We start from the raw sequence: 25,638 nt of genomic DNA, 5'->3' as shown, positions 1-25,638 counted from the left end.
CTTGGGGTGATAGTTTACCACCCCTTTTGTGAAATGATCTCAATCACTCCCTTTCTCTGCTGTGGTTTTGGTTTGGCGGGGGGGGGGGGTCAGTTTTGATTTTTGGTGTGGGGAGGGGAACACTTGCTCCCTGTCAAGTCCATCATCTGGTCATCATGTTTGATTTAGGTTTAAGTTTAATGTTATGTTGCAGACTTTCTGCATGAAATGCAGTTTCCTAGCCCATCCCTACAACTAAATTTCTTCTTTCACAAATCTAATTTAGGGCCAAAAGAGAGGAAGCTTTACTAATCTTGCCCAGTTGGTAGTGCTGTTATAAAGACTCATTTTTCTGGTCCATTTTTTAAATGTACCTTTTTGGAGTTCCTGCAGCCTATAACTTATGCTTATCAGACATGATACCATATCAAACATGAGATACTTTGTGTCTTCTCAGTACTGAATGAGCTGTTGCATCTGTTGGGCGTTGCGGTGTCACAAGCTAGAGTGTCGGACTTTTTTTCATAACAATCATGAGAAATGTACAGTAGCTAACCAATGGGTTACTGGTCTAGGACTAGGTCTTGGTGCAACAATATGAATAATCCTCAGGCAAAATTGTTGGCAACTTTAAATAGATGACATCAAAAGGCAAAGCATTTATATAACTTATTTTCAGGAGAACATAGGAGCTAATCAATCCCATACACTTTTTAGAAAACTCTCTTGCTGTGGGGGCTCACTCAATTAACATACACAGATGTTTCTTTGCCAGAATAAGCATTTTATTCAAAAAGTTTTGATATAAATGATTGCATTATGTAAGGCCAAGAAGAAAGGTATAGCTACATCTTGACAAAAATATTGCCTTTTTTGCATCTTATTATGAAATAGGAACCAGCTACCTACAGATAATGGAGTAAAATAATTATATTCTGGGTAACTCCTCAGCTGAAATGGATCATAAAGCAATAGATGCTCTTAAGACGAAGCACAGATCTGACTTGCTTAACAATAATTTTTCTTCCTCTGATTCATATCTTATACACAGTGGTTGTCTTATGTTTTGGCTATGTGAAGAGTTAAGCTTTTTTGCTTGAAGTTTTCATGGTGCACCCTGAGATTTAACCATTTGTGTTTCGAGTCATGAGCAATGCTGCTTTGCATGATGCAATGAAGTGTTGTATTTTATTTTCTATTTAAAAATGCAGAAGTCTCTTTAGTTGCTCATGAGCAAAGACCAAAAGATCCTCTAAATTTAATGATTAAAAAGTGTCTTGTTTATGCAAGGTTATAGAATACAGAAGGACAGCAAATATTGTAAAGAACCATGGAGATTTTGCCTTGCTGTCACTCTGAACAGCGCTTTTTGGTTAGAGCAGCATCTCTAAGCTTAGTAATTTATAATCTCATTACATTGAGCTTTTACCTTTAGGTAAATACCTAAAGGCATCTCTGCATCAGTACTGATTGACATCACTATGAGTTAAAGGAATGATGCAATTGTTTATATAATGTGTTCAATTAAAAACAGAGCTTCACTGCTATTCAGGAGGGTTTTTAGCAGTGATACTAGTGGCTTATTACTATAACAGAGTTCCATCGTAACCTCTTGTTTTCACAAACTGTAATTCAGCATTAATACTTCTTGACTGAAACTTCTTTCAAACAGAGACTATGTACAAGCACTGACTTTTTCTTTTAACACTTACAAATTGCAATTATTTGAGTTACGGAAATATTCACCCTACTGTATACTGTTAGAATTCTTGACTAACAAGTCAAAGGAAGTAAAACTGCTAAAACGTGGAACTTGGCAGAGGCGCAGATATAGTCTCTGCTGAGCACTTGTTTTAAGGAAATGCAGTTTCAACTTTCCAATGTTTATATTTAAACTGTCTTGCTGGCACAAAAAATGAAAAACTGAAATATATTGATGTGATGTATGTGTAATTAGACACTTGTTGGTTCAAAAATATAAAACTCTGCTGGTAAAGCTAACAAGCTGATATGTATTTTTCCCTTACTCCTTAAAAAGGGAGGGGGAGGGGGAGACAACTCCCTACTTCAGAGGCTGAACCTGTAAGGTTAATGCCTTAAAACTCTTTGACTTGAGTTCTTGATCTTACAAAGAAATGGGAGGGCAGAATTTCAGAGAGCATCAAATTCACTGAAATCATGATTCCTATCAAAAGTCAGAATGTGTATCTTTTCACATTTCTGCAAGTCCCACTTGAGGTTATTTATTCAGTCTACTTTTAGCTAGTTTCCAGAATGTTTAATTTTTTCTTAAAGATGCACTGTAATTTGCTTTGTATTTTAAAGATACACTGTGTTTGCACATATTTTTTATATATGCAATATACAGAATATTTTCTGTGCCAAAATCACTATTTCTGGGACAGTCTCATTTTTGATTTCCTGAAATACAAGCCCTTAATTTTACAGTAATGCATTTAAACTGACTTTTGGTTTTGTCTGAAAACCTAAATTTCAATTTCTTATCTATTTAATACTGCCATTGATACTGCAATTGGCTGTGCTGTAATGCGAACCTGCACAGAAAGATTTTGGTGGGTGCGCCATGGCAGAGCTCCTGTGTACAGAACAATAAAGCACAGGTTCCTTTCAGCTAGAAAGTTTCAGGAAAAAAGTGTTTCTGATAGCTCTAACTGGCTGTAGTCTAGGATGAAGCTGCCTGTGGATCAAAGTGAAAACATGAAACAGGCTAGACCTACCGGCAGCCTTCCAGCTCCTTCCCTTTCTTCTTTGCAGGGTTTATATTCTTTTACCTACCCCTGCCCAGCCTAGGGAACCAGGTGCTTGCTGCCAATTAGTCTTGTCAAGACAGCCCAGAGCTTCTCTTGACAAGCCTGACTGCTGACAGCAGCTGTAGGGTACTCTTAGACAGGACCTTAACTCCTTGCTTGCCAGGTATGTCGCAGGTTAACACCCCCCCACCCCACCCCCAGTTTCATACTGCAGTTATTCAAGCACACTTCTATTTTATGAAAGCATACATTTTATGCGGAAACTGATCCAAGATGAGCAGCAGTACTGTAGTGATGACGCTTACTTGTCCGGCTTCTGGCATAAAAGAAAAATAAATGAGTTACATCACTGACTATGAAGGACATTTTATGAAGTCGTGGGTACTTTCAGAACTGTCTATCTCAGGCCACTTTTCTACTTGATATAGAGTGTATCTGTAGCTGGATAACATATTGGGCTTTTCAAGCACTGTTTTTCCTCAATAACTTCAAGTTTAATGTCACTTTAAGTATTGCAGTGACTCACAGGAGTTTGAACAAGTTTTTTGAGGTCATTCAGTAGTATAGTCATACTATAAATTGCAGTTAATGTCTTTCATATTTTTTTCCAAGTCATTTGTGCTGCTGCAAAGTAGAGCTCACTTTTAGTTGTGGAATTTTCTGAAGTTTTCTTATCTTTTAGATGTGCATATCACCTTGTTACTGTCAAATGCTTTGCTCCAGTAATGTTAACAGTGAACAAAAAATACAGATGCTATCCATAAAACCTCTTTGGATATGGACTTCTTGCAGCACAATTGGCAAATTTCTGAATCAAACAACTGCATTTCTGAATTGGAGTCATAGCGCAAGGGAATTTTTCTTAGTGTATGCAGCAATTCTTCCGGATAATGCAAACTTTCTTTTTTTTTAATTGTGATTCCTAATAAATCATAGCCTAGGCTGTTACTCTCTTTTCAGTTTCTGTGCTTCTAGAGAGTTTTGAACCTGTTGGTCCATTTCACTCAAATTTGAAAGGAAGGCTTTTTTTTTTTTTTAAGAAATCTTGCAAATTGCATAAATGTCAGTGCTGCTTTGCTGCTTTTGCCTGTTTAGTCACCACCATAGATCTCTCACTGAAGAAAGAGAAATAGATATTTGTGTTTATCCATTTTAAGTGGTGGCAACTAGCTAGTCAGTCATATTAGAAAACCCATTTTTTTGCTTGGTCAGATAGAAAGTAAACATAAAAAGTAGCTGGGGGCATGAAAGAGCTCTGCAGGCAGGAGAGGAGGTGCTTGTAAGTCTGAGGGGGAGTAAAGGGACTATGATGAGGGAGAGGCATTAGGCAGGCTATTGAGGTTGTGAAAAATGTAGAATATATGAGAAGAAATAAGACTTAACACAGCGTGAGTTGATCCCAGAACAGAGGAACTGTCTGCTTGCAAAATAGCCAATTTGAAATTGACTGGAATGCTGTATTTGTGAGGTATCTTAAATTGAATGCTTCTTCTGAGCTAGTCAAGGACCTGCAATATGAAACTGGCACATCTTTCACTTTGCTTTCAATTCTGTTTGCATTTAGTGAGGAATAGTATATTAAAGTCTACTTTTCCTTAACTCAGAAAACTCCACAGAATTATGCATGAGTAACCATTATATCACTCTTTATATGAATTTCAGACCTATTTGTGTTTTAGACTTAATAGAGGATGATACGCTTTAGTATTCCTAAAAGTAGAAACAAATTCTGTTCTGTTATGGGAGAACTCCTGTAGGCACTTTTCCTCAGAATAGTTATGGCTTTTGCAGAGATCATCAAGAGGGCTGACATGCTGAACTTGAACACTGACTGGAACTGTTTATTCTGCCCACGTGTACTTAAAAAAATATATTGGCAGCTTATGTTCTAGGAGACTTAAACAGAAGACATTATTTCAGTGAGTCATCTACAGTTCTCTTCCAAAGCAGGTACCTGACTATGCTAACAGTGCTTTTTCTTTTTTTATTTTATTTTTTTCATTTTTTTAATTCCACGCTGAGGGCTGATTGTGGCAAAACTGCTGTTGTGTGATCCTATAGAAATTCTAAGTCGTGCAATAACTGTTGTTCTACCACATTTAACAGATGTGAATTTTTTTGTTAAGGTCCCTACTGGTCAAATGTCATAAGGTCCGACTTGGCGATGTATTCTTATACAGCACTGAAGATTCAAAATTGGATTTAGCACTGTGAATACATATTGGAAATTTAATCTCAGTTCTCATAACACTGTAAATTTTGTTCATTTAAATGCCTTTCTTTTCAATGACCTTTATAAGGAATTTTTTAAAAGTTTCTATTGAAACAGAGTATTTCTCTATGTTAGAATTGCTGACTCTTTCAAAGAGCATCACTTTCAGACTCTAACTTTGTAGCCTGACCTGAAGTCTAGGAGTTTAGTAGTTCCTGTTTCTAGATGGAATGCTCGATCTAAGAATTGTCTTTGGAGAGTAGCACAGGACTTGGGCCTCTCTTTCTGGTATGTCAAAACAATTTAAATTATAAGATGAAGTTGTGCTCCATTTCCTACCTGTGGTGTCTGGAAATCATTGTAAAAGAAACTCCATTCCCATTTAATGTTGCTTGTATGGATTTGCACGTTACAACCAGTGGCTATCAGGATACTGGCTAAATGATTGTTTTTCCCTGGAATTACTATGCCTTATTTACTTGAATTTATAGAGCTTCTACCGCAGTTATCTATCAGTATGTGCAGTTCTCAGTAGATCTGTACAGCATTACTTCTCTACTAATATCTGAAACTTAGGCTTGCTGCTTGTATTTCTGCAATCTTTATATAATTAGAAATACTAGCTCTCTTCCTGATAGTTGTATTATCCACAAGGCTTGTATAAGTAAAGGGGAAAAGAGTACTTCAGAAATAATTGTCTCTGTCTGGATATAATGTTGTTCATATTCCCTTCTTCATTTGAATTTTTCTTCTTTTAGGGATTTTGGATTTTCTGAGCAGAAAAGAAATGGGTAGCAACTCTATGATACTTTATAACATGGTCTCTGAACACATGTAGTCCTGAAACTGTCCTTTTTAACCGTCAAAGCGTAGCAGTACTAACAAGGCTGTATCCTGCTGTTCAGAATACTTTGGAGCAGTATTTTTGAACTGAAGCTACCAGTGCATAGTTGGTTGGAAAGAAACTGGCAGAACATCAGCTATCCAGGCTAAGACCGCTTTTTGCTCATTGTGAATCTGCAGCAAGGAGGGGGAGGAGATTACTTCCTACTTTCAGCTTGGAACAATGGCAAAATATCATTATTTTTCTTTGACTTGACAGTCTGCCAACTTTTAGTCCTTGGAACTTGTAGCTTTTAGTATGCTTTAGCAGGACACATCCAGCCAACTCAGCATTTTATTTTTGAAATAAACATTTTCAGTGGCTGAACTTTCAATGTGAAAATTCAGAAAAAAGACTTAAATACAGTCCTAATCTCTTTCTTTGCAGCCAGAGCCACATATTTGATTAATATATAGGCCTCAATTGAAATTCTCCTTTGGAATAGCCATCTATGAGCCACCCTGAGCAGAGCTAACAAGTGCTACTGTGGAAGGAAGCAGTCTTGCCCTGGCTGCTTCTGCCTACCTCCTCATCAGCTCTTCCCTTGTGCTAGCAGGAATGTTTGTATAGAAGTCATAAACCAGAGTGAGCAAACGATTGGCCCTTTTACTTTTTCCTGATAATTTATTTTGATCTGGATCAGTTCCTTGATCTGGTTTGCTGAGCAGCCATACAGTGTACAGCTACTGCCCTGTATCAGCAGGTGGTCATGGATGCCATGCCAATTTTGTGTGTTGGTAGAATTATAGCATGGTGTCCTTTAACTCTTCTTGGCAAACTTAAGTGTATGAGCTGTCAATGATCTGGAGGTTGAGATCTCTAGATATTCTTCCTACACAACCATATTTCCAAGTTATCAGAGCCTGCTAGGAAAAAATGATAGTACATTTTGGCCCTAATAAGGCTTTCGTGAAACCTTGAGAAAGTGCTATACATCGCCTTGTCTATTTAAAAAAACAACCAACTCTTCTTTCCAGCCCCCCAAATCAGTTCTTCAAACTGTGCATAGTGGCTACTTTTTTTGTGTATGTGTAGAGAAATGCATGTTCCATTTAAGGCAATCTATTGCTTGTGTGTGTGTCTGCGTGGGTTTTTTGTTTTGTTTGCTTTTTTTAAGTTATCTCTTGTACTATAGCAGTAATTCATTATTTCTGGAATTGTATATAGAAAGGAAGGAAATTGCTTTGTAAGCTTTAGTATTCCTCTTCTTTCCTCAAGTGGGTTACTTTAAATGAAGAAACCGTGTTGATTTTGACTGAATAAGGTTGAGGAGTGCTTATGTGAGCAGCTCTGTTAGTGGATCTTTAGGAGCAGTAGCTGGTAGGCATTTGGCAATATACAAATAGGACACTAACCTCTTCAGCCAGCAGACTTCAGTGGAAGAAAATGTCTTTAATAATTGAGTCTATCTTGTCAGTGCTAAGTGAATCCTTTTAAAGTAAGGAACAATCCAAACAGTAGATGTGTAGCATCTCTTCATTCCTTTTACTTTAACCTCCATGGTCGAAGGTGCTACGCCACAGTGTTACTGTATGCGTTAGCCTGCTTGGCCTATGTGTGCTTATGCCGGCATTGAGCTAAACATTTTACAAGGAGCAGAGAGATTGTGTCCCCGTCCCCCCTGCACCTCCCGCTCCCTCCAGGTTATTGATTTTTGACTGATGAGAATTGTTTTTCCATGTTCTGAAGCTGTCATAATGTGAAAATACCTAAATGAAGAACTTCATAGACTCTTGTTTTTGCAATAAGCATGCTGTGCCTATTTTTCTGGAGATGTAATATGCTTTACAGTATTTAGGCCACTATAAAGTAGATACAGAAATTATTTTTAGTTGAAAAGAGATTGTTTGGGGAACATTAGCATAACTTTTTTCTGGGGGGAAAAAAATCTACGAATTGATTAATTCACTTTGGGGGTTCTGATGGAATTAAATTTCTTTTTTTATTAAGGTAAAATAATCACTGGCATTGCTACTTCCTAAAATCAAGATGGCTTTAGGTCCATTTCAGAAGTAACTTGTATTTTATCAACATTAGTGCTGTTACAAGAAATCTGCTAAACTGCAAGTCTGCTGCACTTTTAAACAAATACGAAATTATTAGATTGACTATGAAAGACTTTAAGACTGACTGAAGCTTTATTCTGACATGGGATTGAGAGGTAACTGAGACAGTCACCCACATTCAAGAAAGTGTTTTCCACTAGCAAAGAATGGTTCCTGAAGCAGCCGCTCCCTGGTGTAACCACCAGGCGGCCTGTCCAACAGGCCCTGTCAGCTGGCTAGCAAGGTTGGTATAACATGATAGGCAGTACATTGCCTGTTCACCTTTGTGAGCAGAACTGAGGAATAATGGAGTGACATATGAAATTACAATAAGTACCGTTAAGTATGACACTTCAGGATAAGCGTCCGCGTCCCTTTCAGACTTTTAATTAGTCAAAATAGTGTGCCGCCCCTTTGCCACCTGTTAACTGTGCTCAGTATAAAAAAAAAAAAAAGGCATTTTTGGTTTTATTTGGAATGCAGGCGTGTCCTCATAAGCCTGAGTGACATAACATTTTAAGTAATGCTTATTGAAAAGTTTATAGTCCTTATTCTAGAAACTTTACATCTCCTTTGCTCTGTTAAGACCCTTCCTCTGAGTCAATTATAGTAGTGTTTACTGTCTTGGATATTGTAGACTTGCTAGAAACGTAATAGAAAAGAAGAAACTGATATACTGTAAATGTTAAAGTTACAGAAGTGAAGTTCCGTTGGCTTTGGTTTAATCTTAGTTTTGTGCCAAGATTTTGTACTAGCAACTCTGCTCCCTGGAAGGGAACTTAACATTGTGGAATTGTTTGATAGTAATCATAGGGCCTTGCTTAAAGGGCATTTTAGCAGTTTTAGTGCTTCCACAGGTGAGTGGAAACTGAAAATGCTTACTACGTTTCTGACATTACTTTGAAGTTTCTGCCTAGGAAAATTAACTTCTAATATTTACTAGTGACTGAATGTGACTAGTCATCCTTGCAGTCTTTATTCCAGTAAATATACATCATATTCAAATATTTTTCTTTCTGTTCTACTTGTAAAGCAGCAGCATAACTTCTTAATGTTTTCTGTTAACTCTTACTACTGTCCTAGGCTTGGTTCTAGGTTTGAGAAGCAATTTATTCTTCTGTTCCTGCTATATTTCTGATACTCATGTGAGCACGCTCTATTAAATCCCTCAGCTGCTCTTGGATTTCTGAAAAACGATATGATTATTATTTTAGAGAAGTGCTGACCTACTTTTTTTACTAAAAAACTTGTCCTGTATTCCACTTACTCTCCCATTCTTAGAATCCCACTTCACATTCCAGTTGCTTCACAATCATATAACATCCTTGTGGCAAGTGCAGCAGTTGCTTACCTGGAAAAGTAATATTAGAGAAGTGTGTATTTTTAGCTGCCTTTTGATGTGAGGTAGCAGCTGGAAACAAGGAGGAGAGGCAGTGCGAGGTGATCTCATGGCACTGCCAACCACAACTTGGGAACCACTGCTTTGGACTTGAGACCAAAATGTGTGGAAACCTCTTTTGCAGGCGTGAGTGTGCCCACTGTGTCTGGCACTTTAATGATCCAGATGCTGTAGCTTTGCTCTTCTTTCTCAAGACCTTCATTCGAGGGTGCTCGCCTGGATACTGCTTCACAAATGTGGTTAATGGATCAGAAAGTTCCATGAAGCCTTTTATTTATGTTAATAAACAGAATAAATATAAAATGAGCAGGCTGTTCTGTGTGCATGTTTAAAATATAATTTATTTTTAAAAGCTCTTTGATATCAGTGACAAATTTTAAATATCCAAATGAAAAGGTACTCTAACAACTTACAAGAATTTTTTTTTTTCCCTCTTTGTAGTAATCATGTTGTCCACAATTCAGAGAAGGAATCTAGCAAGCTCATGTTGAGGTATATTCTCAAGACAAGATACAGTGACTCATATCCTTTTCTGGGTAAGAAGGGTATCTATATTCTCTTGAGTATGAACAAAGAGTAGTTAACCTTTAAATTTGCACTTTTTGGAAAGCGCAGCCTCTGAAGTCAGTATCTAGGGGACAGGGGGAGAGGGAAGGAGGGAGGAGTTGGTGTGTGTTTTAGATTTTTGGGTGAACTTAGGAAACTTTCAACCTGTATAACAGTTTAAAGATGTTCTAGGCTAACTGTCCAAAGTAAATGCAATAGTGAGCAATTTGAGAATAAATGTCATATTAAATACTGTATGATTGTGTGGTCAGAAGAGCAATTCTGGTTGATCGTCTCAAAGATACTTGCTGTTTCTACCCTGATTGTCCAAGGGGACAAAGGTTACATCATTGTTATCTATTGTCTTTTCCCTTATGTCCCTCAGCCCCCAAATTCTAAACCTCTTTGCTGGTTTCAGCTGAATTTGATGAAAGGCATAGTAGGTGTCGCAAAGATAGTTTAAATTTATATATCTTGGTGGCTGGTAGAGGAAAAGAAATAAATGGATATACCCCTTGAAAGAAAAGTAGATAGAACTCCACTTTATATATGGTGTGTGGACAGGCTGGTGGCCATCAAACATGAGCTGCCTTCTGGTCAGTGTGGATGTTCTGAGAGACACCACAGCTACACAGTTATTGTGGTGGGATGAAACATGGTTGTATGGTTCTTACAAATCTGTAGAAGATATGGCTTAATTCATTCTGCTGCTCTGAGAACAATTCCTGCCCCCTCCTGAAGCTTAGCGTGGAGTTGCTAAAGGAAAGTCTATTTTAGGAATATTTCTTAATCAGGAGGACATTCCTTGCTTATGTCTTTACACACTTTCACTTTTGCACAGCACTCTATAAGGTCTTTTAAACATAACGTTTCGTTTCTTTGCAGGTTTTTCTTTGTCTAAAAGTTATTTTAAATATTGTCTCCCCTTTTAATAACTTCTTGTGTGTTGCTCAGATTATTATTGGCACTGTGTTCTAGGTAACTTGTACCAGCAATCTCCAGAGAATGCGAAGATTTGACTTTTTTTTCCTCTCTCCCTTTTATTCACTTCCCTGAGTCCACACTGAAGTCTTAAGGCTTTATTTTATGCTCTTGGATATTGGATACCTGCCTTGCTGCTTTTGTTGGAATATCTGAGGAGGGGTGGGGGGAAAAAAAAACTTCTTTGCTCCTCTTGCTTTCTGCTCTCATAACAGCTGGTAGGTGGTTCACATTCATTATCTTTTTATCAGGATTCTCATGTAAGCTATACCTCTGACTTTTTCTCAGTCTCCATAGATATTGTTATAAAATCATAGGCTTATAGCTGTGCTCCTGTCTTAAAGGACTTTTAGACTGGATCTCTAGAGTGTTGCTTACCTGTTTATCATCCACCTGTTTATCTCATGAGACCCAGTGGATTTGGTCACTGCTTTAGATTTCTTTCTAGCTGTGAACAGAAAAGTACTGCAGGAACAGAGGAATGTTTCCTCAAAATAATATATATATCCATAGAACACAGTTTCCATTAAGAGTTAAATAAGATGACATGTTTTAATCCTTTATCAATTTAGCACTTCTCTCAGAAGTTAATTAGATCTAATTTAGCTTGGCACTGCCTGACTTTTTCTTAGTACCGAATTAGCCTGTTTCTGTGTATCCTAGGGCAGTCCTGTGTTTTGGCAGTCTTGTTCCAATTATCAAACTTGGTTTCTAAAGTAGCAGTCACAAAATACGCAGTGCTAATGTTTTTATCTTTTTACGGTATCTTTGTGATTCACTGTCATCATGTCTCTGCTGCAGAGCTGCTTTCTTTTTAAAAGCTCTGGCTAAAGATAGAAACTCCCTGGGCTCTTTCACTCTTTCATGACTTACTAAGAAGTAATGCCAGTCATCTTCCCCCCCCCCCAAGATGTTTTGTACCTATGGCTTTTACCAATGTATTATAAAGCTTTCCTGGTATCTTGCTGTCTGTCTTTGTTTCTTGGTGGTCTCCTCCTCCCCCCCCCCCCCCCCCCCCCGATGTCTTACTTGCAGTACATTTTTTTCCTCTTATCAGATATAGCTTGAAACTTACTTGACCTGTGGCTGGAGGTTTCACTTTTAGATGATATGTGGGGAAATTTACAGCGAGCTTGTTGGATTTTGCTAACTGCTGTCATAGTTTGGAGTGACTTGAATTGTTCTTTTTCAGGGTTTGTTTTACCACTGCTTATTGGAAGCTCATCAGGGAGTCATACTGTACATATGACACCTAAAATGAAGAACTTGTAATTGCATAATCCCTAGTGTCCATCAAATACAACTGTGCAGTCCTACTTACATTTTTAATGATCCTATAGAATAATGGGAAGCCCTGTTCTTAAATAAGATGTTTGTAATCTCCCAAACATTTTCTTCATGCTGGTTTTCTAAATATCCAAATGATGTAATGCATGTTGATGCTACATAACTACACATACACTAAGGCACCCTTTCAAATGTAGGTTCAATTAACAAAATTGTCTTTGTGTCAGTAACTTAATTGATAACTGAAGATGAATTCTTACTTTTAAAAACTGTGTTTTAATATTTCTTCTCCTCTTGAATTTAGATAACATAATCCATGGATAAAGTGGGAAAGATGTGGAACAATTTCAAATACAGGTGCCAGAATCTCTTCAGTCATGAAGGTGGAAGCCAAAATGAAAACACAGTTGTGAACTCCAGTAGTTGTTCATCTGCTAAAGAGAAAGCTATCCAGATAACTGATTTGGCTCAACAACAACCCAGCAGCCCTTTGAGAGAAAACATTGCTTTGCAATTAGGTTTAAGTCCTTCAAAGAATTCAGCAAGGCGAAACCAAAACTGTGTCACTGAAATTCCTCAGATAGTTGAAATAAGCATTGAGAAAGAGAACGACTCATGTGTCACCACAGGAGCTAGACTTGCTCGAAGGGACTCTTATTCTCGGCATGCTCCTTGGGGTGGGAAGAAGAAACATTCCTGCTCTACCAAAACCCAGAGCTCCTTGGATACTGAAAAAAGATTTGGTAGAACACGAAGTGGTTTGCAGAGGAGAGAGAGAAGGTATGGAGTGAGTTCTGTTCATGATATGGATACCGTGTCAAACAGGACAGTAGGTAGCCGTTCTCTGCGACAGCGTCTACAAGATACCGTTGGGCTGTGTTTTCCCGTGAGAACTTACAGCAAACAGTCCAAACCTCTGTTTTCTAACAAAAGAAAAATCCATCTCTCTGAACTAATGCTTGAGAAATGCCCTTTTCCTGCAGGCTCAGATTTGGCTCAGAAGTGGCATCTCATTAAGCAACACACAGCTCCTGTGAGTCCACACTCAACTTTTTTTGATACATTTGATCCTTCCTTGGTTTCTACAGAAGATGAAGAAGACAGACTCAGAGAGAGACGTAGACTTAGTATTGAAGAAGGGGTTGACCCCCCTCCCAATGCCCAAATACATACTTTTGAAGCTACAGCACAGGTTAATCCATTATATAAACTAGGACCAAAGTTAGCCCCTGGTATGACTGAGCTGACTGGGGACAAAAATGTGCCACCACCAGGAAATTGTGACTCAGAAGAGGACACGACAACACTTTGTCTGCAGTCACGCAGGCAGAAGCAGCGTCAGATGTCTGGAGAGAGTCATGGCCATATCAGCAGGCAAGGGGCTTGGAAAGTACACACTCAGATTGATTACATCCATTGCCTTGTGCCAGATTTGCTTCAGATCACGGGTAACCCATGTTACTGGGGCGTGATGGACCGTTATGAAGCAGAAACACTTCTGGAGGGTAAACCCGAAGGCACTTTTTTGCTCAGGGATTCTGCGCAGGAGGACTACCTCTTCTCTGTGAGCTTCCGCCGTTATAACCGATCCCTACATGCACGCATTGAGCAGTGGAATCACAACTTTAGCTTTGATGCCCATGATCCCTGTGTGTTTCACTCCTCCACTGTTACAGGGCTTCTAGAGCACTACAAAGACCCTAGCTCTTGCATGTTCTTTGAACCATTACTTACTGTATCTCTGAACAGGACTTTTCCTTTTAGTCTGCAGTATATCTGCCGGGCAGTAATCTGCAGGTGCACTACATATGATGGAATTGATGACCTTCCTTTACCTTCAATGTTGCAAGACTTTCTAAAGGAGTATCACTATAAACAAAAAGTCAGGGTGCGATGGTTGGAGCGGGAACCGATTAAAACAAAGTAAATGGAATCCAGAGTCCCCAATAAGCTTATAGAATACGCTTTTTTGTGTGTTACAGTTTAATTGCAGCAAGCGCACCAGCAACGTCTAGCTTTTTTGCAATATCCTATTTAAGCTCAGTGTTAGTATCTTGTCAGATGCTGCCTGCTGTTAATCAAACTAAATTGTGATGCCTCTTGGAAACAATAAGCAGACACAATTCTGCACGTTTTTCATTTAGACCTAATTAAAATATTTTTGCTAATTTCTAAATATTTTGTTTCCCTTTTGTAGCTGTAGTAATTGGATGAAGAAACTATGAGGCATTTTCCATGGGGCATTCATGCAATGCTAATACAGACTTTTAGAGGAGCATTTTTGCTAATATTTGAAGTATTTTTTTAAAGTATCTTTTCACAAACTTTCCACTACTCAAAGTACTAATTTAGCTCATAAACATAAAGTTTCCAAGTACTAGTGAATAAGAGTATTTTCTTCTGAAAAATGAAGAGCAGTTCATTAGAAGGAGGGATGACCTGCAGTTCAGTAAGAGATGAAGATGTTTTGATGCTAACAAATGTATCATGCTTTTCTCAATATATAAGGTTTCCTAATCATGAAGACTTGAATATGTCTGCTCAGTACTGTAACTGTTTAAAACACTTGGAGATTTAAGTGGCATTGTTAGCAAAAGTAATACTGTCATGGACAGTTTAATACCTTCCAGTGTGACTTATTAATATAAGTGGCAGAACACAGAATTAGATTATTGCCATGAAAGAAAAGCTTGCAGCTTTTTCTAAAAGAGAAATCAGTGGCCTGACTACTTGTAATTTACAATGGAAGATAATGGTGAAGAGAAAAAATGTTTAATTATTTAAAGTTGTTTAATATTTTTATGGAGAAAGTTACCAGTGGTTGAATTACTATAATCAGAATACAAAACCTGACAGATATCTGAAATAAATGTCAGGTTTCAAAGGTACTGCTACACTTTATTTGTAAATATTTTTTCCATTAGCTTTTTAAAATATTTTTGAAATAATATGCACTGATTATAGTTTCAACAGATGACTTAGAAACAAAATTCTAAGTTCTATTTGCTTATTTAATCAGAGATGGGACTTAAAACAGTTCTGTCTTAGACATTTTTGCACTAAAATTTTGTTGGAATGCTCTGTCCCCTGTTAATGTTTTGTACCAATTATGAGTGCTCCCTAGTTTCTTTACCAGCTGCTACAGTATGTTATAACTTACTTCTCTATGGCGGTGACCTGTGCGAGGTCGGGAACACTTTGGCTGCAAGTACAATAAACGTTATTCTTGTATGCTATACTAACCCTTCTATTGATGTATTTTTCTGCTTGCTGTGCCTTGTTCTGGCTTTTTGTGCTAATAAAGTACAGTATGTTCAGTGTTATACTTGTATATCTGCGCTGTTTTTATATATTCACATAACTTGTAGCAGTTAAGTGAATTTTTAATAGGCTTTCCTAGTACTTAGTATAGTTAATGCACAAATACCATGCAGTTGAATATTGGTTGGTCAGCACACCGTATTCCTGATTTATGTTAAATTGCTTATCAGAAACCTTACAATGTACACCATCGAATAATGTTTCTGTGGTCGCTGCAAAACAATGGACTTGTCTGCAGGTGTAGAGCATTTTTAAGTTTTTGCAATGTAAAGGATAAATATTAGGAAAAAATGTTTCAAAATAATAATTGACCCCCTATAGTGGTTGCTGAAGGTGTTTCAGCCAGTTATGTAACTGACTGGTAAGCTTAATATTTTGATACTCCCCACTGAGTTAGGAATGGTTATTAATTCCTGTAAATTGACGGTACAGCTGTGGCATTTGTTCAGTTTTAGACTATTTTTAATAAATACATGTATACAAATTGGTCAAATGTCCTGTTTTTACCAAAGAATACTGTCAATTTATGTTGGGGTATTTCTTTAGTGGAAAAGTTAGAGTGGAGAGGTGCAATTTCTGTTCTGTCAAATGTTTATCCCAAATTATGATAAACCAAAGTATTTCAGAACTTCATCTGAACCTAAGTAATGTATTCATTTGTTGATAGGGCTAAAAACTTCTATGTCAACGATGTCATCGTTTTTCTTGAATTCACAGTGCACCTGAAGATAAATGATTTAAATAATTTTGTAATGACTGGAACAGCACTACTATGTAGAAGCTCATACTGAAAGCGGTTAATTTGAAGCAGCCAGAAAGCACTTTAAAACGTATGTTAATATGTTTGTGGAAACATCTGTGATCCCATTATGCATTCTGTGTAGTAGCTTATCTTCTTCCATGTGTTAAAATACTTCAACTGTTAAAATGAAACTTTGTTCAGAATATGTAAATACTTATCACTAAGTTTATGTAAGTATGTGTACAAATGTGCTAACGGTCACTTAAGTTTTGAATTGTGTGTGTTGTTGGATATGCAACTCCTGGTTTAAACTCTGCTCTAAGCATAGCTGCTTACATTAAAAAGAAAAAAAATATCACCAGCATGAAATTGCACCCAAGTGTACCTTCACTGTGTTGTTCTCACTGTTCCCTCAACTGGATTTCAATTCCAGATGAGTTTACTTTATAGCTTGCTTTTAATATTAGTATTTTACAGCCAACTTGCAGCCAAACTTTGTCTCAATATAGGGATCTGGTTTTGTTTACACCTGTTGCAGTTGCTTGTCATAAACTAGCTGATGAGATTCCCGCTACAACAATATTAACATGGTCAGATTACACATTCATTTAACTTTTTACCATGTGGTGAATCTTTTTTTTTTTTTTGGGGGGGGGCATAATTTTGGAAAGCTTGCTCATGCATCTGTGTAAATAGTGTCTTTACAGAGAGGATCCCTTAAAACACAAAAACATTTCATAATGGCCTATTTCTGATGACTTTTTTTAAAGCTTTGCTTCACTGAAATATACAGGAGAATAACTTGCTAATGTGGTTTTGCTAAAAATCCAATCAAGCTTTCTTAGTTATAGTAGACTTGAGTGCTGACTGCTAGAGTTGCAGTGCATTTTTTAATCAGTGAGTTCATTTATCTTCAGTTTTAAGGGCACTAAAACTTTGGTAAGTTGAGAATGTAGATATTAAACTGCTTCCTTCTGTTTGTGGGGGCATCCTTTAGTGTTTTGATTTTCTTTAGAAAATCTTGAAAATGTCCTCTTGAAAAGATGTGCACAAAACTGATTTTTTTTTTTTTTTAACAGTAAGTTTCAATTTAATAAGGCATGCTAGCATGATTCAAATGTAATCTGATTACATAACAAATAGCTATTTGAGCCTTAATCTTGCAAAGTATTCTTTGGAGATGGTTCTCATTTCTGCAGAAATCTATAGAAAGGCCTTACTCTGTGGGATTATTTTACAAGATCTTGCAAAGGTCTTTGACCTTATTTGAAAAAAGCAAGATGATAGTGCTATGTAGGAATTAAGATCTTTGATTACTTAGCAGAACTCGGTTGTGGTGTTACACATAAATACAAACATCATGATAGTTTAGGAAGCCAGGAACAGCTCTATTATACTTTACCAAGAGATGGAAATTATAATAGCTGTAACTTCCATATTACATTCTATCTAACATTGAAAAATTGTGTGAATAGGATAACATCATGAATGCATTGAAATATAGCGCTTGGAGTGTATTTTTTTACGGTGCAACTGGATCATCATTTATAGAACACTGTTACAATAAAAATTAGGGCATTAAATCCTAATCTTCTTAGAAATACATTTTTTATTCTCTTGGAGTTAGGGAGAAATAGGTTTTTTTATTATATATGAGAAGATGTGTGGTTGTTTCTCCCTCTCTCCTCCCCCCCCCCCCCCCCAATCAGTTTTAAAGGCATAACTTTTCTGATAATACTCTTAAGGACATTTAGACACAAGTGGTCCGAATAACTTGCTTGTCAGAATGAAACTTCTCATAAGAAAATAATTTACAAAACCATGTTTTGCGTTTGTGTACTTCAAATTTTGAACATACTGGAAGACTTCTTTTTGCACTCCTTATGAAAGCAAGTGATAAATGTTAGAACCATTATTAATTTAATGGATTGAAATTTAATATGCTTCAATACTTATTTCCCCAAGTTTCCATTAAATAACATACTTACTGTATTTACTACTTACTGCCTCTGTAAATAGCTTTTCTTAAAATACAGTATTTGTTTTCTTATAGAAAATATCTATCACTTGCATTGTCAATAATAGCTCTTCAGCAGTGAAGTAAAATAAGACTCGAGTAAAGAGACTGAATGTTGATTACAGTAGATGACAGATGAATCGTGTCCAAGGGGAAGTTTAAAAAGCAGTAGTCTTTAAATCAGAAGCATGCAGTCTTTGAAAGACCTGTTTCTTAGTGCTTGATAAGACCAATTCAGGCCTCTGCTAGACATTGTTCTGACATCATATCCACTCATGTCATTAAGTCCGTATTTAGCTTTGATTCTGCACTACTTGGAAACAAGCAAAAGATTCTGAACTCTGATACAAAACCAGTTTGCTTTATTCTCCATATGCAAGCCAGATTTCTAAGAACTTGTTTGGAGCATGCTTGAGCTTCATCTGCTGTGAAGTTGCATGTTAAGACTAAATCTGTAAAGCACTGAGCAATGCCAGAAGGTGCTGAGTGCCATACAGAGAGGTATCTGCAGTGAGCATGCTCTTCCCCCCCCCCCAAAGCTAACTTGAAATACAGTATTTACCAGAAATATTAATGCAACAAATTAATGTCAGTAAACATTACTTGAATTTTCTGATTCTTTCTAAAATCACAATATTTGATGTCTCATATCAAAGCCATTCAGATTTAAAACAATGAAAGCACTGAGTCTGGTTTTCCTAAAATATTATGGTGAAATTAGTGTATATGTGCCAAATCTGATAGTCTTCAAGAATCTACATAGTCTGTATATATGTTAATAAGATGCCTCCAAGCACATGTGCATTCATGGGGGTTTTTTGAAGCCAATTGAAGTATACCAATATGGTGAGCATGAATATATTGTGATGTAAAAATTTTCTCTGGACTTTGTTCTATTTGCACACATTGCAGATAGAAGGGCTATTTTCTTTGTATCTTAAGCTGTAGTTACATATTATAGCTGGTTGCTTGGTGCGTGTGTTTTGCTGCTATGGCCGAACTTACCTAAACAGCTATGTCTCTTGACTCTGACTAAGGGAGTATGTTGTTTATAATGAAATTGATACATTTCTTTAATCTTACAATAGAGAGAAACCAAATTCATTGGGTTTTAAAGTGTTAACTCTTACAAAACATGGTATAACATTGCTAATTTCTCTCCCTTTTTGCAGTAATGGGGGTACACAAAGTCATTTATCTTCTGACCATTGGTTGCATCTACCAAATGCAGTTGACATTAAAGGTCTGAATTATGTAGTTTTTCATCTTTTTTTATTAAAAATGCTGCTGTTGAGGACTCTGAAAAGAAAAAAGTTTAATGTTTTTGTAGAAAGATTTATAAGCAATTTTTTTGTGACGAGGTATGGGTTTTTTGAAGATTCTTTTCAAGAATAGTTTCCCCTTGTACAACTGCTATGTCTAAAAGACTTTTAAAAACAAAACAAACTCTTGATGACTTTATAGTTGTTTCAAGATGCAAATTTTTAAAACCAAGTTATTTCAATGAAGCATTGCCATTGCTATTAATTTTATAAAATATTCCTTTTACAAAAACTGTATATTTATTGGGTGTTAACCCCATAATGTCTCTAAATTCATTGGTATCCAGGTAACTATTGTGTATATAATTTTCAAGCTGAATTAATGTTCGCTTTGTAAACTTGCATAAAAATACAGCTGTTATCAGATAGGGCCAACACAACATATCTGTTATGAGCTGAAGCTCTTGGTGCTTGACTTTTTTTCTTTTTTCTGTCTTCAGTAGAAATAATACATGATTGTATGCCTGTGATGTAACTCTTGTTACAACTTTACTCATTAAGCACACAGTTACACTGACAAGCAGAAACATATCTGAACTTCCTTATCTGAAGTAAAGCAACTTCTATGACTTCTCCGCAAGAGTTGCAACTCGGTGCAAGTTGAGAAGGAGGAAGTAGTATTAAGCTTTTTTCTTCTGTGAGAGGCTGTTAAATCAAACGTTGTGTGTGCTTCCTGTGTGATAAGGTAGATGAAGTTTTAGCATCCTGAGAGTTTTAATAGCTTTTGAAAGGTACAAAAGTTTTTGGCTGCTTTGTCACTTCCTGCTTTCCTACTTGTAGTTTTGCAGAAGCATGAAGAGATGTATTTATTTAAAATCAACTGTATGTAGTCACTGACTATACAAGCACTGCTTTGTAAGACCTTTATAAAGATAGTAAATTCTTACATGATTATATTTAAACTGTTTTGGGAAAATGAGTAATGACACTGTGGGCACAAATTAATTCAGATTGCACTATAAACTTTCTTACCAGAAGCCTTCATTCTTACAAAACGATTTGATCACTACTCAGAAAAAATTGTAGCTTTGGTGATGCAGTCCTTGGTATGTGTCCAAAAAAGTGGCGCCCAGATGGTCTTTGGACCTTTTCCCGACATTCCTTTTGAGCGGGCCCCTGGCAGCCCCCCGGGGCACTCAAGGAGCTGGCTAACAAGCACGTAACGCAGAGTACCATGGGTCCGCTGGCGCTCCCCAGCACCCCGCGCTCAGCCCGCGATGGTACTTGCCAAATGCCAGCACATTGTGTAACTGTGCTTTGTTTTAGATCTTGCTGGTGTAGATGTTTTTTAACCCGCTGCAGCTTAAATGTTTCTCTACCCTGCCTAATTTGTCTTTGTTAACTGGGTTGCCAAACTGTCTTGCAACTTACTATATTAAGAAAATAATGTGATTTATGGCTACCCAACCAGTGTATTAAATAATAGATGGCATCTGTCTTAATAAATGGGGTATAAACTACCATATTGTTTTCTTTTTATGTTTGTTTGGGAGCAAAGAGCTGTGTTTTTAAGGAGTTCATTTTGAAGTCAAATTGTAAATATATATTGTTACAGATATTCAGTTGTTGTACACATGAAAGGGATAAGTAACTGATGAAAATTATCAGTAGCTCTTGTTTATTCCAGTCGATTTCTCTTGTATCTGAAATACATCAGCAGAGATCCAAAGACCAATAATTATTCTCTTTAGAAGTTTTATCACATTTTGAATTCCAACAAGTTCTTAACTTAGTGAGTTTTCACTCAGATCTTAAAATTGCTCCCCGCCCCCCGATTTGTGGGCTGAGTGCACATTATTGTTATATGACATATGCCTGTGTTCTTCAGTACAACCTCAATTAGCACAAACTAAGGAACACATATAGCTGTTTTCCTTTAGAGAGGTTCTCCTTTACCCCTGCTGAGAGCTACTCCAAAGACAATTGGGTACAAACTCTATAGACTGCAAAAACTTACCAAAATTCTCTTAGTGAACAGTTATAACTGGACACAAAGACAATATAACATTCCCCAAAAAATTGTAGGTTTTTCTGTTGAACTGTTCCAGTTTTCTTAATTTGTTAATTATATCTTTTTCTAGAATGTCCCTCCTGAAAATGCATTGTCTAGGTCCCTTTACACAAGTTTGGAGCCTTTTTCCATCTCTCGTCACTAGTGAACTAATAAATTAAAAAATATAATTTGGTTTTCAGCATTTTATTTTCAGCTATTTATGAGATTACCTTTGTGTTTTTTAGCTTCATTGAAACATGCAGAAAGTTAATTGTCTTTGAACTCTGCCAAAATAAATTCATAATTGATTAATAAATGTAAGCTATGAAAATTAACTTACCTCTTACAAATTGTGTATTTGAAATATGAAGCTATAATTCTGTTAAACTAATTACGGAGATCATTGATAATACTAATGATTAAATATTCAGACTGTTTAGGTAAGTAAGGTGCAAGTGCTGCACTGAAAACAAATATCTCAAAATGGTTTCAAAGCACCCAGTGATCTGAAGTTAAATTTTCTAGAATCAGTCTGTTGTATCTTTTCTTTCCAGGGGTGAGAGTTTTAGAGGGAAAAATCCATCCAGGAAAGCTGTTGACTGTGCAGAATATCAAAATGCCTAGTTACACAAAATAAATACAGGAGAGCTCCTAGGATGAGCATGGCTGTGTACAATAGCACAAGCTGTGTGGAAGAGAAGATGTATCTATATGGGAGGTTTCTTAAGCTTGTAGTTGTCCACAGAAGCATTCATTTGGTCACCCAAGTCAAACACTGAGAATCAATGTGAGGGTTTTCTGCACAGTACAGAGATTCCTGGAGCGACATTATTGCCACTGAACCCAGAAGATCTGGACAAATGAATTCATAAAAAGGGTTCTTGGTGCCATTTCACCTTCTTTCCCATCAGATGACCTGTGGAGTTGAGCAAGTCAGGTTATAAAACTTCAGTAGGACTCTCATCTTAATAAAATGATTAATAAATGCTGTTTATAGGGTTTCTAATCTTTGGAATAGTTTTACTTATAGCTCTCATCTGTTAGGAGGAATATGTAAATTTATCTTAGTCTTGAGAGTGGGGGCAGATTTTGGTTAAAGGTCATAGAAGAAAGTTGCTTAGAACCACAGTTGCTAGTTGAGGGTAAGCTGGACATGCTGGCACTTAGTATCTCAGGTTTCCCATTAGTATAATAAGAATGATGATACTTGACCCCTTTGTGGAATACTTCGAGGTCACTGATAAGTGATATAATAGAAGAACTAGTTTGTATTATTTGGGAATGTCTGACTCCCTTCACTGAGTGGTAAACCCAAGACAGATAGACATACACTGATAGTACTTACAATCAAACACTTCTTGCCTAAGTGATCACTGAATGCTGTGGACACAAGCAGTTCTACTTGTTCAGGATGTACAGAGATGTGGAGTTCCGAGTGCCGTAGGCCCTTCATTTCCTAACCCAGCCTTTTTGTCAAACCATAGTTTGGGTTCTTCCCATGCAAAGTGGTGTTTTCTCTTTAAGCTCTGTGTGGAGGCATTGTATTTGCCTCCTTTCTTCTGTCATTTTATTTTTTGTATCCGATCTGATAAAGTGGATAACCTGCAAGCAGTGTGCAAGAATTGCTTGGCATGAGCCAACGAATTGCTAAGATTGTTATCATTCTGTACTTCTGAAACACATTGTTTTATTTATACGCTGTTTGTCTTCAGTTTCATTATATGTCAAGAAGAAAAAAGCCAGACTTCTCCTTCAAGTGATTGCCCATATAACCATTCATGTTATGGGTAAGCATATACCTGATACTTGAGCCAAATATTTCTATGCCTTAGTAATATTCATACAGGTACTCTCCTTCCCTGTTCTCCAGTATGGCATATACACTGTTAGATATCTTCACCCTCTCTGCTCTTTTAACTGTCCAGTTCAGTTGGAACTACTAATCTTTTTAGTTGAAGATTGCACACTTGTCTGTGTGGGCATGACTTTGTACAAAGATGTAGCTTTAAACTGTCCTAATGTGTCATAGCTATCTCTGTCTGACCATCAGATGAATATTGCTAATGTTTATTTTCTTAAGAAAAAAGCACCTGGGAAATGTTATGCAAATAGGGGGTTTTAAACCAAGAGCTTGTAAGAAGCATCAACAGCTTCAGCTATTTTTCTCTAAGATCTTAGTCTCATCTTGATTCCAGTCTTCAAAGTCCATTAATACTTATTCCAAGTCACCTTATCTAGATTCTTTTACATTGGAGGAGAAAGGAAAAGGTACTCCTAAATCATTCCAGCATAAACTAGGGAAAGAAACCTTTCCAAGATGGGTATCTGTATCACTTTAAGACTGCCTAAATTTCTCAGATGTCTGGTATCTCTCACAGGAATTTAAACCTGGCAAGAACTCCAGAGTTACAGCTGCCCAGAAAGGTTGGGTTGAAACACTACTTGGCTGCTGCTCTTGGTAGATGCCTTGGAAGCCAGTTTCCAGCAGCTCATTGCCTATTGCACTACATTGGTGCCTTCCAGAGCTTGCCCAGAAGCCTTCAGTAGTGTCAGGCAATTAAGACACTTTAACAAAGGTTCCATTTCTAGTTCTTGCACTCCACTCAAACCAATGCCACCTAATGAAACAGAATAAGGTTATCTGAGACTTTGAATGTGGCTGGACCTTCCTTTGCTTCTTGGGGAGACCCCATCGCAGGTCAAAACAGAAGGGTGGACACAAGAACTGATCCCTACCTCAGATCAGGCACAGAATGTACCTAGTGGCCAAGTCTCCTTTTCCTCTGTAGTTACAGAGATTTTTACTACCTTCTGTAGCCAGAGGTTGCAGGCTCACAGGAGAAAATCTGGCTTGGCTGTTCACTGTGCAAGCTTGCAGACCAGCTCCTTTGGTCCCAATAGGGCCATTCCGGTAGTGGGTTCTCCTCCATCATGTGTTCCTGCTAGTTGCAAGGTAAGACATTCTGCACAACTACCTTGTTTAACAGTAAATGTAAGTACAGAGGTAACATCTCTATGCCCATGTCATTATCAGTTCGCACTCTTTGAGCAAGACAGCTGTCTTCAGCTTTACATAAGAAGACTCTTTCTGTGATGTTTTTGTCCCCTTAAGGTCACTTCAAAGGGCTTCTTTTGGGTTTTTTAAGAGAATGTCTAGCTCTCATCATGTCCATTGCAACCTGAGTCAGTGACAGTTTATAATCTCTTTGTTTTGCTACAGCAGGTTTTTTGCGAATAGCAATGCAATTTACTAATCCATACATCGATCAGGTAGGTACTGATAGGTGTTATGTTTCAGACACACTCTTGCAGGTTTTAAATCAGCTTCTCCACTCAAAGCTTGATTCATTGCACTCAGTCTGGGTGGTGTACAATTCTCAGCATTAGATCATGCCTTTTTCTCTCCATTGGGAAATACTCTAATTAACAGTAAGAATGAATGCCACAGTGCACAAAGCCAAGTAATCAGATTCTCTACTTGAAGTTCAGTCATCCCTTTTCCCTAGGGAGGTGTTCCTCCCTTTAAATTCTGGCACACTGTCTAGTGTCTGAACTTGAGTTTGATAAAAGGTTGTCTACAGCCATCTTTGCTACTCAAACTCTATGAACTATTTTTTCTGCTTTGCTTTCAGTGGTTAGAAATCTTAAAGGTTTAGAAACATTTCCTTTCATTCATTTTTCCTTTTCCCCTCTCAATATTAATTTAAAATCTGTTTCCTTAGGGGATATTTAAACTTGTTTACGTATCTGTGAAGATCAGGCCTTTGAATCCATACCTTTACATGTTGCTTCATTTTTTTAATGAAGGCAAATCAATGAAAAGGGTAATGGCTGACCTTCCCCATACTGTGTCTGTCTTCACAAAGTTATCCTTTGCATTTGCTTTACTTTTCTGTCTGAAATGAGGTGAGTTTCATTTGTGCTAATTTCTCCTGTTTTTTCCCAGAACTACAGCTGTTCAGAACTGAATTTTCCCATCCCTTGGATCTTCAGGAACCTTCAGTTTTCTGTTTGAACACTATGAAACTGTTGGGAAGGACCTTACACAATAAAAGTCCAGGGCTCAGCTATTTTATCTAAAGATAAACTAGCTCCGAAGAGCTGGTTGTGACACCACCTATTATGAGAACAGAAGATGGA

The 25,638-nt window shown here is 37.2% G+C and overlaps 1 protein-coding gene across 3 annotated transcripts in view; it reads left to right on the top strand.

Annotated features, from left to right (window-relative positions):
• SOCS5 (suppressor of cytokine signaling 5) overlaps positions 1–15,426 on the top strand; it is an 81,771-nt gene extending 66,345 nt beyond the window's left edge. For 2 of the 3 annotated variants that reach the window (XM_064509561.1, XM_026121189.2), the window contains 2 exons: positions 9,731–9,825; positions 12,408–15,426. In XM_064509561.1, the coding sequence (XP_064365631.1) occupies positions 12,420–14,030 (1,611 nt within the window). In that variant the 5' untranslated portion in view covers positions 9,731–9,825; positions 12,408–12,419 and the 3' untranslated portion in view covers positions 14,031–15,426. The remainder of the gene's footprint in view (positions 1–9,730; positions 9,826–12,407) is intronic. The other variant, XM_026121190.2, reaches the window with a different exon arrangement.
• The last annotated feature ends 10,212 nt before the right edge of the window (positions 15,427–25,638 follow it).

Source organism: Dromaius novaehollandiae, chromosome 3 (assembly GCF_036370855.1).
Source record: "Dromaius novaehollandiae isolate bDroNov1 chromosome 3, bDroNov1.hap1, whole genome shotgun sequence".
NCBI lineage: Eukaryota > Metazoa > Chordata > Aves > Casuariiformes > Dromaiidae > Dromaius > Dromaius novaehollandiae.
The sequence above is the reverse complement of the archived record's forward strand: the minus strand, read 5'-3'. Positions and strand labels throughout refer to the sequence as shown.